Here is a 13,937-nt window from a genome sequence, read left to right on the forward strand (position 1 = left end):
CTTACTACAGCATATATTTAAACTGACTACAGCCAGACAAAATGACATATGTGCTAAATACAAAGGTATGTGGTGTGTGTGTGGAGGGGGGAATTAAGTAAAAATTCAGCATTTGATGGATGAATTTGGGTGCATGAAGAAAAGTCATATTCCTCAAAAGAATCAAATTGGGATTTATCAAGTAGTCAGTTGTACAATTATAATACAATTCAATGCTAGAGTCTATCCTCACATCTAGCTGCATAGCAGGATCAAAAGAAGGCACTGGTCCTAAAGGAATTATTGATTTAATTGACAGGAAGTATGAAATACAGGTAGTTCTCAACTTATAAGTTAATTCGTTCCTAGCGTGTGCTCGTAAAGCGGGAATTTATTTCCCATTGACAATGTTAAAAATAGGGGTTACGTTATCAACAATGAAATTAGTCAGCTAATTAGTTTATGTTTAAACAATGATTGATTTATCCAAAGAAATGAAAACATAACCTGTAAAATCAAGCAAATTATAATAATAGAGAAATTATTTATGACTTACAAATGTTAAAGAATGTTTATTTTTCATCATCATCGACTAAATGCACACTCGATCACTCATTATTGGCTTGACACTCGTTGGTTTGTGGCACAAGGAGTCGTCTTCTTCAGAAATGCTTCATTTCCAAGATAATCTTCTCTTTATAAATTTCAATAGCATGTATAAGCATTTTTTAACGGAATGTACAAATTGCAACTAACCTGATATGCACAGAGTAGCAAATTTACAAAGTAAAAAAAAAAAAAAAAAAAAAAGGAATGAAGAGAAGATTGAAAATTTATTTATGTTTTTTATATGATTGAAGATTTCGGCAAAGGGTAAACACATTTTGCCATAATAACGTAAAAAGCCCCACACAATTCCAGCTATCGGTATTTTCACAAATGCAATAACACCGAGTTTACTACCTGTTTATAGTTGGTTGCAGTGACAGAAAAGCCCAATAAACCGGAAAGTGCAAATTGTTTTTATTGTTTTATGGTTGTGACTTCCAGAAATGTGCTTTAGAAAAATATCACAAAGCCGTTTAAAATTGGTTCTTATAACATATGATAACGATGAAAGTGTAGTGTGTTTAATCATTTGAATTGGTAACTAATACAATTTATACTATAAAAACGACCTTTTAAGGAGTTATATAGCAAAAATTTGAACTTTCATGAATGAATTAACAAAAAACAATGTGTTACTGGGTTCACATTACGATATTTTCACGATATGATGGTAACGGATTAATATTGTAAAGTGGGGTACACTATTGTGTAGTATTGTATAGCTATGCGTGTGGTTTGAAATGCAGTATTTATGGATGTTCAACATCATTTTTTGCAATTAATTTTCACATTTTTGATTTTGTTGACTTGAAAAGAAAAAAAACTTGTAAACCCGGGAACTTGTAAAGCGAGAACTGGCTGTATTAGCTTTAGTAGTGGAAAAATAATGTAAGGAAGCATACATATGCAGCATTGGCCAAAAACACATGGGCACTATGCACTTCAGTTTGCCCATCACTTCTAATAATTTGTCCAATCCATTTTTAAATTTACTCAAACTACCCCCTTCTACAATAGCAGATAAAAGTTTATTCCAACCATCAATTATTGTTGGATTTATTGATGCATCAGCAACTAATGCTATAATGCACATATCAGAGTTTTAATGAGCCTGGGGTTGAGAAGGAAAAGCTATTTGCTCTTAGGTATAATGGGCATTCAGTGATTAGATATTTCATCGTGGGATGAGTTTGATGGTAATGCACAGATGAAGGTCATTCCTGTGAGTAGGTAGCCATGAGTTAGATGGGTATGTGTAATATGGAAAGTAGTATTTCTTCCTTCCCACTTCTTCTTAAGCTTGATAGTTATTACTTATAATCATTTTTAATCTCAAAGAGTGTGTGCTTGCCAAATTAGTAACCATTCTTCCCTACAGATGCATTGCATAATGGATTTATAATCAGTGTAAGGGAAGCAAGATCATTTCCAGTTTGATCAGACTGGAAACAACCTTGGCAGCAGAGTCTGCTAGTTTATTTCTATTATATGAAAATGCTGATTAGGGCAATCAAGTTTGAAGCAAAATGTTTCAAAGTGTTATTGTTAAAGATTTTTGTCTTTTAAAACTTTATTGTGAACTTCCACTATAGGTTCCTTAGGTTACTCAAACTACCACTATAGGTAATAATGTTCACAAAAAAAGAATCTTTAATTGCAGCAATGATAGACATACAATTAGTCCCGTCATGGCAAGGTGGTGCCAAATCAAATCACTAATCTTCTATTTTAAATTAAAAAAAAAAAAAAAAAAAAAACTTTTTTTTTACTTGTAGAATACCCATTAGGCTCCTGTATAACATTAGAAAATCCTGAAAGAGTAATAGCCTTTGTAGCTTGCATTTTTTTTTTTAACAGAAAACTTCACTTTTAGATCTTTTCATATGGTTTAGATTTTTTTTTATGGGTTCCAAAACTCTAATTATTAATGAAAAGTCACTATTAAACTAATATTCCACTGAAGTGCATTTAAATAAATTATTAAATAAAGTATTTTAGTTTTGGTATATGTTTAGAGTGACAAATAGGCAAGTCAACTATTTGAAATACATATGTTGTATGCTTAGAACATTGGCTAGAAGTGTTGTTTACAGTGAATGTTTATTGGTATGGCTCCAAGAAAGAGGATAGCTTTGCCAGTCACTATCACAACTAATGCAGTACGATAAACTAACAAAAACTTAATATTACTGCAATTAAGTACTCCATAAATTCTCTGATAAAACTCAATTATTACAGTAATACAGTCGAAGCTCTTTATGGCAACCTTCTTTTTAACATCCCAACATGTTATAACATCTTATGTGGTTGGTCCAGGCCAATTTCTATTTTACATTAACATTTCTATAACATTTCTATTTTACATTTCTATAATGCTATTTTACATTTAGTATAACAATCTTGAAAGTAAAAGGATTTCTCTTTAACGACCATAAATTTCTACCTCTTAATCTGAATTTTCACTTTCTTATTGCAATATTCACAATTAAAAATGACAACAATGCTTCAAATATATTGAGCAATTGCAGCCTGACCATGGGAAATTATTTTTTAAGGTTTCCTACGCTCTTCCTCACAGTGTAGTAATCAATTGAACATCAGCTAGAAGTGAGTTGCAGTGTATGTTTATTGGTATGGCTCCAAGAAAGCAGATAGCTTTGCCAATTGCAGAAAATTAGCATTTTGCAAGCTGTAGATAATGTGTATTCTAAGACTGACATCGCCAAACAGTTCTGCATTCCTAAGAGTACTCTGTTGACTATTCTGAAAGATTGGTTATTATTTGGTTTTTAGGAGCATTAGCAACTAAGGCCATATTACTCCGGGATATGCGGTGGTCTTTCCCTGACCTTTCCGCATCCTCCGTATTTGGTGGTGACGGGCTCGAACCCCGGTCTAATCAAGAAGTATGTGCTACGCACTGCTGCTCCTTCCCACCTGGCTACGGAGGCGCCAGTGAAAGATTGGAAAAAGATTGAAAGTTTAAAGAAATCTGCTGCTGTTGCAGCAGATAATATCTAAGCATGAAAGGCAAAGTATCCGGATCTTGAAAAGGTAATTTTGGAATGGCTAATGATGACGCATTCCAAAAAGAGTTCTTGTAGATGGTAACCTTTTAAAAGCCAAGGCTGAATCGTTTGCACATCGAATGGATATTGAAGAATTTAAAAGTTCAGATGGATGGTTCCAGAAATTTAAGACTTGTCATGGCCTGTCTACAAAAAAGTGTGTGGTGAAAGTGCAGCCGTGGACAGTGACGCTACAAAGGAATGGAAGGAAAATTGATGACATACGACCACAATGACATCTTCAATACTGATAAAACTGGACTCTTTTTTTTTTTTATTTTTTTTATTTTTTTAAATTTCTACCGGATAAAACACTTACATTTAAAGACAAGAACTGCAGTGGCAGAAAAAAGGTCAAATAAAGGATTATCGTTCTCCTAACAGCAAACATGTCAAGTAAACGACCTACGTGCAATTACTTCAGTTCTTAAACCACTTGATCATGATGTAATCCAGTTTTTTTAAGGAAATTAACTACCGAAGAATGCTATTAAATAAAATTGTGTAATGTCTTGAAAGCAAAATTCAATACAAAATTGACATCCTGCAGGCAATGTATTTGTGTTTAAGCATGGAATGAAGTAGATGAAAAATTGATTGCCAACTGCCCCAAACATGCAGGATTTACTGCCTTGAATGATTAATGAAACTGCTAAGGGTTAAAGTATACAAAAATATACATGAACTGAGAAGTGATTTATGGAGAAATCACATGACTTCACTTTGGCACTATGATAGGCTTTGTAATTTGGTTCTGATCTAGTTTTCTCACAACACAGTAAATTCTAATGCATCATATATAAATACACAGCAAAATTACTATATCAGTAAGACTGACGTAATGGTCACCAAAAGAAAAAAATTTACAGTTGAATAAAAGTTAAAGATTATGAAGGGGGGTCGAAACAAAATGCAGTATATTTCGCAAGAAATCCAGAAGAAAAGATCCATGGTTGAATGAAAGAGGAAGAAAAATTGCATTCATTTGTAGACTCTGTAGAAGATGAAATAGGCCTCCAAAGAAAAAAAAGAAAATTGGATTTTGTGAAAACAGTGATGTGGGCCAATATTTATACAAGTAGTTTCTACAGAAGCAAATTGAAGGAGTACCGATAAATGGGATAATTCTGAAAGCACAGACACTTAAATTTCACAAGCTACTTGATGAAGATGACGCATTTAAAGCTGCTGGAGGGGGATCATCATGGAGTATCCCAGGTTAGTCTCGTAGGTGAATCTGCATTTGGTGACGTTACAGAAGCAGAAGCATTTCCTGAATTTCTGCGTAATGTGATTCAAGATGGTGAATTCACAGGACCGTTGGACAATTATTAAACAGTGCATTTCAGGTTAAGAAGCAAAGGCTACTTGTACTTAGTGGCAGTCTTGGTGCAAATGTTGCTTGAATTGAGGTGGATGCGGAAGCTCCAGTTGCTCATTATCTGAGTGAGGAAGAAATCACAGTCTGTAAATATTGGGAAGCCAATCAACAAACAGAAGGCCAGTCATACAGAGTGACTAAGAAGATAATGTGGATAACTTGTGTAAGGAACAAAGCTCCAGAAATTAACAAAGTGCTTGAAAACATTAATGAGGTGATGACATGGTTAGAATGTCAGAGTGATAGTGAACATCTACATTTATTGTATTGACCACTATTAAGAATTATGTACTGAAAAAATGCTATTGTTAGATCTGGCAAACTAAAGCAGTCACTGGACACCTGCATTATATCAAGGTTGCACTGTATTTTATAAACATATTCAAATGCAACTGACACCAAAAACTATAAAAAGATCATAAGTTTACTAATATATGACAATTAATTCACACACAAATCTCTGGCTGACTGACCTCGCTGAGAGGTTTGCTTTATTATACCAACTGACATGCAGGGAGCAGGTCAGGGTTGAAATAGCCTAGAAATTTCTACCCTCAGCAGCCTCAAAAGCAGCAAGGTCGAGAAAACTCTTAACCAGAACCTCTCAATCAACAGTCCAGCTAGCATGAAAAGATGGACTAAAAACTATGTGAAAAGTATGAAATATTTTGCAAAAAACTGAGGATGCTTGGGGAGGGGGGGGGAAGTGGACTGCACATTCAAAATCAGTGTTAAAAATATGCCAAGTCCACTATATTTCTGTCAAAAAACAATTTTCATTGCTGTTCAGTGTAACAAAGTCAATAGTTAAGGAAGTCAATAGTCAATAGTTCAATATCATCCAGATAGGAATAAAGCCATAAGGCAGTAATTTGTCATCTCTTGTGTTGTCTTTTTGACTTGTGTTGCTTCGGCAGATGGGTAATAGCTAATGTATCATTTGTATTAATTTAACACAGAGGTAAAACTTAATCATGTAAAGAAATTTAAAAACTTTTAATTTTCACAGATGGACCATCCCATACCACAGCATAAGGTTGACTGATATTGGCCTTTGAGAAGATGTCATTTTGCCACAGATATTTTTGCCTTATAATGTGACTTGAGTTTACTACATAGTGGCTGTTCCAAAAGACCCTTTTTTTGCATCTATCCCTCCCACCCCAATCCAGAATTGGTTACTAACTTTCAGTGGTGGTGCCTGAAAGAGATCTTAAACAAGTTTGATAAAGCCTGCTGAGAATTGGAATAAATCTGTTAATTTTTATCTTAAATGGTGAAAATACACACCCTAAAATATTATAGTTATGGATATCAAAATCATTCCAAATTATTACTAAACTTAACCAGTACGTGCCTATGTCACCTTCTTCAAGTCGTCTAATATCTGGTCGAAATCTACAGTCTGTTGGAGGCAATATTTCTGAACCATCATCCAACTCATTTAATGCCATGGTAAAAAGAGAGAACTGGTAATACTGAAATTATTTCAATGAAATATATTAATAATGAAATAAGAAAAAAAATAGAATATTAACATATATGATGGTAAGGAATAACTCATTTCTCCAATTTTTACTAAATCAATATTTGTAGATATGCATTTCACTTCTAGAGGATATCACCAATTATAACCTATAAATCAGAGTATGAAAAAATATAACAAAGGTTTCAACAGCACACAGACTATTGCTAAAGTTGTATCTTAGGAGATCTCCTCTTGACTGAAATTCTGCCATTTACTTAATAAAATGTTAATTATTGCTATTGAAAAGTTTGGAAACAAACCATCTAAATCCACAGCCTGCCTTCATCTCATAAAACCTAGTATGCATAAAATGCATGCCATCTCTCTCTCTCTCTCTCTCTCTCTCTCTCTCTCTCTCTAAAAACATCACAAATATATAAAATTACCACTAACCTCAAAGCATTCAACATTTTGTAACATTCACGGAATGCTGGTGATGCTCCAAAAATTAGAAGCTGTAACAAGTACGTCAATTTTTCATTACTTTTTTTTTCTTTTCTCTAGTTAATATTAACAGTAATAGCAAATGAGGCAAGCAAGCAAGCTTATATATCATATATTTTGGCTTCATATCCCATATCATTTTGTAATAAGTGTAGGTGGAGAATGAAGCCAAAATATATGATATATGGGCACTTTGTGGTTGTTATCTAAAAGAAACAATACCATTAAACAAAGAAAGATGTTATAAATATCTGTGGAAGAGGTTACCAGTGTCTACAGTGAACAGCCTCAAAAGATATAGATAAGGGTAATATAGATATGCGTTCCTCCAGTGATATCGGTCAAAGTAATATTCTTGTTTGTTACTGCAACAGAACATATTAGCAAGACGTTCTGAGAGGAGAAACATTTCAAATGAGCAGGTAACTAATGCCAGGGAAGCAAGCTTAAATAATTTCAAAGGGTGTGTAAGGATAGTTAACTATACAAGAACACTAAGTCTTAATTGTTTATACAGTAATGTTAGAAGTGTCGTCAATAAAATGAGTGAATAAAGGAGAATGGGCCCGTGGTACTGGATTCCATGATTTAAGAGAGCAGGAGAGTAGGTGATTGAACAGGCTAGGTGATTGTGAAGATTATGATGAGAGCTTCTACATGCAAATGGAATGGGCAAGTGAGTATGGATATGCGGTATTACTCTCTTAAAATGAGTGAATTCGAACTACTGGTCAGGACAACTAATGCTGACATAATAGGACTTAAGGAAATGTGGTGCCACCCAGAAATAGGGGATGACGAATTTCAGTATGGTATGTACAACGTATTTAGGAAGGATAGGATAGATAGAAGGGGTGGTGGGGTGTGGTTCTTATCAAAAGCAGCCTAAGTGCGACAAAAGCTTTCCTGGATTCAGATGTTTTGCATAATAGTATAGAATCTGTAGGTTGTGCGATAGTTAGAAGCAAAGGTATAATGAGAGTGAGAGTAATCTATAGGCCAGGTGATTGTGAAGATTATGATGAGAGCCTTTACATGCAAATGGAATGGGCAAGTGAGTATGAATGTCTTATTATTTGGAAGGAAACTACATGGGGGCCAAAATTTTTAAATCAACTAGATCAGGGGTGTCCAACTTAATCTGTGATGCCATCTACTTTTTTTCTTCAAAATGTGCCAACATCTACCATCTCAAGAATTTCATTGCACATGGTTAAAAAAGTTAATCAACACATATTGAAAAATGTTGTTTATAAATTTTAAATGCATACTTATTTAAATTTTTAATTTATACGAAGTTTGCGTCTTCAAGTCATTTTCCAAGCTTTCAAAATCGGGGATATACTGTGATAAGGTCAACCGTAAACAATCTTCTGTATATAAGTCCGTAAAAGTAGAGCGATTCTTCGTCTTTGTTTGTTTCAAATATGAAAAGGTTGATTAACATAGATATGTGGAACCAAAACAGGAATTTAGAAGTTCACTGCATTTTTTTACAATTGGGTACTTTTCTCGGCAAATGTATTTCCAAAAGACTTTTTCTAATGATCTGGCTTTTAAGAAGATATTGTTTCGGAATGTAATAATTTCATTTCCAAGTAATATTTTCTCCAGATGAAAAATCTCAGGGATTTTTTCTGCAATTTGTTTCATATCTAAGTCGACATTAAATGGATTGAACAATGTCTTCAATTGTTTAAAAATCATCCACAACTTTCTCAATTTCAGAAACATATTTCTCACTATTAAATTCAAAAACTTGATATTTTTGCAAATGACCTTGCTTATTTGCAAAATGATAGAATTTTTTTTCTTTGAGATCCTTAGCCATTGCCAAAAATTGATATTTATATGCAGAAATACTACTAATCTTGTCACCCACATTTTTATTTTTTACTTGGAATTCCAAATTCAGATCACTTAATTTACTGGTAAAATCTGCCAAAAAAGCCAAATTACACAACCACTCTGTATCTTGTAGCTATTGATAATCATCCCCACTTTGATCAACAAATTTTTTAATTTCATTCAGCAAATTTTGAAATCTCTGTAGAAACTGCAGTTTCTACAGAGTTATTGCGGTACAAGTAAACACATGGGTTGTGTTAGGGTAGCTAAGAAAAAGAACAGATGCATTGTACACCAATGCTAGGAGTTTGGTAAATAAATTTCATGAATTTGAGGTATTGTTAAAGCATCAAAGGCGGATATTGTTGGGATATCAGAGAGATGGTGTCACACAGACATAAGGAAGGCAGAACTGGAATTTGGGGACAACGTCTACAGAAAGGATAGGAAGGGAGGAGGGGTTATGCTATTAGTTAAGAAACAAATAAAATCCAAGGAAGTGAAGCCAGTCGACATCGCTGGACAGTGCAGCGTTGAGTCAGTTTGGTGTGACATAAGCATTGGGAGATCAAAATTGGGAGTAGGAGTGTGCAGGTATAGGCCTAATGACTCTGATGAGTATAATAAGAAACTGTACAGGGAAATAGAGTGGGCCAGTAAATCAGAGAGTCTTATAATGGGGGATTTTAATTTCCCAGATATTGACTGGAATTTGTGGGTTGGTTATTCACACACTAGCAAGGCTTTTGTGGATTTATTGGATGATTGTTTTCTACATCAGCATGTTCAAAAGGCAACTAGAGGGAGTAATACTCTTGATTTGATTATCAGTAGTGATTCTTCATGCATTAAGAATCTGCAGACAGAGGAACCACCAGGTGACAGTGATCACAGTGTGCAGAAGTGGGATTTACTCAAAGAGTTAACTATCATCAGAGGTAAAGGGAAGGGTTATTGCTTTCGTAAAGGCGACTACGATGGTCTGAGACAGTATTTAAATTCTATAAAGTAGGACCAACTGATGACGTTACCAACAGCAAATTCAAAATGGGAAGCATTCAAAGAACTTATCTTGGAAGCTACTAGGCTTTACATACCAACTAAGAAATATTGTTCAAGGTTTAGGCCTAAATGGATGTCAGATGAACTAATGAGACATATGGCAGAGAAGAAAACTGCATGGGATACATACAAATTAACACATGACACAGAAGCCTATGATAGATACAAGTTGATCTGTAACCAAGTTACAAAGGAGGTTAGGCAGAAGGCAGATTACGAGAAATCTTTGGCAAGTGATGCAAAGAAAACAGCAAAGAGTTCTTTACTTATGTAAACTCTAGAAGAAAGGGGATGAATCAGATTGGTCCACTTGATATCGATGGTTCAACTGTTGATGATCCTGCTCAGGTAGCTAACAAACTAAATGAATATTTTGCATCGACATTCACACATGAGGAGTTATTCAGCGAGGGGAATGCCAGAGGTGTATTCAACTCTGGCAGTAAGCTAGATAATCTTGTAATAACTGAGAGTAAAGTGGAGGAGAAATTGTTGAAGATAAACACAAGAAAGGCACCTGGGGTGGATGGGATCTATCCAGTTATATTAAGAGGCAGCAAAGGAAGTAAGCAAACCCTTAGCCATAATTATGAGAGCTTCTTTGGACTCAGGGGAGGTATCCATAGACTGGAGATGTGCAAATGTGACCCAAATTCAAAAAGGAGGATCAAAGGCTGACACAAGTAATTATGGACCTGTGAGTTTAACTTCTGTTCCAGGAAAATTAATGGAGTTAAAGAAGCACTGCAGGATCATCTAGACAAAACTTCAGTTATAGCTCGGACACAGCATGGTTTGGTTAAGGGGAAGTCTTGCCTGACCAATTTGATTGGATACTATGATGCAGTCACAAAAGAACTGGATGCAGGGAATAACTTTGATATTATATACTTGGATCTTAGAAAGGCTTTTGATACTGTTGCACAACGAAGACTGCTACACAAATTGCAGCAGTGTGGCACTGGAGGCAAATTGCTGCTATGGATAAAGGGGTGGTTGAGGGGGAGAAGACAGAGAGTGGTAATCAATGGACACTGCTCATCGTGGACTAATGTTATTAGTGGTGTCCCTCAGGGTTCAGTGTTTGGTCCATTATTGTTTTCTGTATTTATAAATAATATTGATGATGGTATATGAAGCTTAATGTCCAAGTTTGCAAACGATACGAAGGTTGGCAGGGTTGATAATGACACTAATGACAGTACACCGCTGCAACAGGATTTAGAAAAGTTGAGTAGATGGGCTGAGAGGTGGGAAATGAAATTTAACATTGACAACTGTAAAGTACTGCATATGGGAAGCAGTAATCCCAGAGTAACATATCAACGCTGAGGTACCACACTGACAGTGGGGGTAATTGTGCAGGCAGATATGAAGTTCTCTGAGCAGTGCAGATGGGCTGCAAGAGTAGTTCATGGTGTCTTATCAATGATATACAGGAATTTTTCTAGCAGGGATAAGGAGGTGATTATTCCCTTGTATAAGGCAATGGTCAGGCCACACCTTGAGTACTGTATACAGGTCTGGAGGCCTCATTTCAAATAGGATGTAGAGCTGCTGGAACGAGTACAGAGAAGGGCAACAAGATTAGTGAATTGAACAAAGGGTTGCTCTTACGAAGAAAGGCTTAAGTTTTGCAATTTACAGTGTCTGGAGACTGGGCACCGGCGAGGTGATCTAATAGAGGTGTATAAAGCCTTGAATTGTTTTGAGCATGCTCAATGCCGATGGGATTCTTCCTCTTGCTTAGAATAATCAGCCGAGAGGGAATAAATTCAAATTGAGGAAAGACAGATTTGGATAGATGTCCGGAAATTTGCCTTTAGCCAGCGGGTAGTTGGTTGGTAGAACAGACTTCCATCCCTTGTTGTAGAAGTTGATAGTCTAAATAAATTTAAGGCTTAGCTGGACGGGTATTTCGAACGAACGGAGGGGTGAAGTGGAAGGTTTTTTTTTTTTTTTTTTTTGGCTGATGCTGCATAAGCTTGCTTTCTTGCATCAATTGCCTCTACCAATGCTAACTTACTCCGACTCAGCCCTCTCACATCTGTGTGTAATATCAGATCTGGTTAAATTTCATTGAGTTGCATTTTGAAGTCTCCTTTGAAGAGATTGTCCTTTGATGGAATTCACAATTTTGAAAGCTATGCTATTAACATTTTTGATATTAATTTTTGCTGGCTAACACTTCTTAGTGGATGATACCGAGGTAAATCAAAAAATCTGGGAATTCATCATCCTTATGGCATAATGCGATGAATCGGTTAAGATGCCCTGTCATTGCTTTAAATCCATCTTTTATTATTATTACGAGCTTAAATAGCGGTAATTTAATTTTTTAAATAAAATTTTTGAATGCGTTAAATATATCAAGACCTCTAGTTTTTTCTTTTAACAAAACCATACCCAGCAATTCTCCTCTAGCGGCAGAATTATTGAAAACCATACATATAAAAATGAGCAATTGAGCAGTATCACTGATGTCTGCAGATTCATTCATTTGCAAAGAAAAGGAAACACAATCAGCAACATGAGCACGCAATTCGTTCACATTTTTACTCATTTTTTTGATGGTTCGCATCACAGTATTTTGAGATAATTGCAAATGGTCCTTGAGGTTGTCGCAGACATTCTCTCAATTATGCCAGATAAGCTGTACTTGCTATCTAGGAGTCTAAAACGCTGATGGAACTGATATTCGGGTGACATTCAAGTCAAGTGGACCCAATTTCGGCGAAGTCCGGATGGTCTGTGACAGCCAAATCCTCTGCTTGTACCTTCACGATGGTGGGGACTGTTACTAATACTGGGTATAACCTCAATGCACAAGCAAACTGTGGGTGACCATCCAGGTGTGAACTAACGTAAGCAGGGGTCAAAGTGTGGCGCCCACACGACATGGAGGAATACCGCCCGTGTTACCAGGCAATACTAGTTGGTATATGACTCGCATCAACCAAGGCAATACCACCACATTGCTTATTAGAGGCTAGAAGTGGTAGAAACCATGTTTAGTCTCCAGAGCTAAGTTCCAGTCAACCCTTCCACATCTCTTCCATAATGCAGTATGACTGATTACTTTTGAGGTTATGATGAACATCACAGCAAGATCCAATCTTCCTTACATTTCAAGGGCACAGCTCTAAAATGGTGTTTGCAGGCCAGCAGCAAGTTAGTACACCGGACCAAACCTACTGGTAACTCTTTAGGAGGCTTCCGGATCAGCTAGTGTATAATCTTGCTACCAGATACTCTGCCAGCTAGTGACCGGAGGGAGTCCGAGTAATGTGTATGCGGGAGGCATTGTCGAGGCCACATTATGTCAAGGATCTGGGTATATTCTTACCATGTGTACGCCATATCCAAAAATTTCATTACTTCATACAGCATGTCCCCCCCCCACTTTTTCTTACTATTGAATTCACCACGAATAGTCAAACTAATAGAGTAAGCTTATCTGTGAATAGATCTAAACCTCCCAAGCACTTCCTAGTTCATTTCACAAATACACGTGGTCTCAATTCTAATCTGCATGATATGCATTTCCACTTGCAGTCTGCCAAACCCCATTTACTTTTTCTGACAGAATCTCAGTTATTGGTTGATTCAACTACTGCTCATCTCAGTTGCCCAAATTATTCACTGTATGATTCCTTTTGCCACATAGGTGGTACTTGTGCATATGTCCATTCCGATATTCCCTGTCAGAGACTTGGTAATTTGGAATCTCCTCTTTTTGATCTTCTCTGGCTTAAAATCTCTCTACCTCGTTGTGTCAAATTCATCTGTTGTCTCTATCGTTCCCTACTCCACTAATCACTTAGAGCTCTTTGACTTCCTCTCTTTGCAACTTGACTTTCTCCAGCTTTCCTAACAGTGAGGTAATTTTCCTTGGTGATTTTAATGTTCAGAACTCCAGCTGGCTTCCATTTTCTAGACACAACGACCCAGCTGGTCGAGATGCTGAGGCTTTTGCAATTACTAATGACCTTGCACATACTGTTCATTTACCTACAAG

General features: G+C 36.0%; 1 protein-coding gene across 2 annotated transcripts in view; it reads right to left on the minus strand.

Moving 5' to 3' along the window:
• Positions 1 to 13,937, minus strand: part of LOC150084438 (oxysterol-binding protein-related protein 1-like) — a 707,041-nt gene that overhangs the window by 62,996 nt on the left and 630,108 nt on the right. For both annotated transcript variants that reach the window (XM_090376067.1, XM_090376066.1), the window contains one exon: positions 6,395 to 6,515. In XM_090376067.1, the coding sequence (XP_090232193.1) occupies positions 6,395 to 6,515 (121 nt within the window). The remainder of the gene's footprint in view (positions 1 to 6,394; positions 6,516 to 13,937) is intronic.

Source organism: Mastigoproctus giganteus, chromosome 6 (genome assembly GCF_048544385.1).
Source record: "Mastigoproctus giganteus isolate SK-2022 chromosome 6, ASM4854438v1, whole genome shotgun sequence".
Lineage (NCBI taxonomy): Eukaryota > Metazoa > Arthropoda > Arachnida > Uropygi > Thelyphonidae > Mastigoproctus > Mastigoproctus giganteus.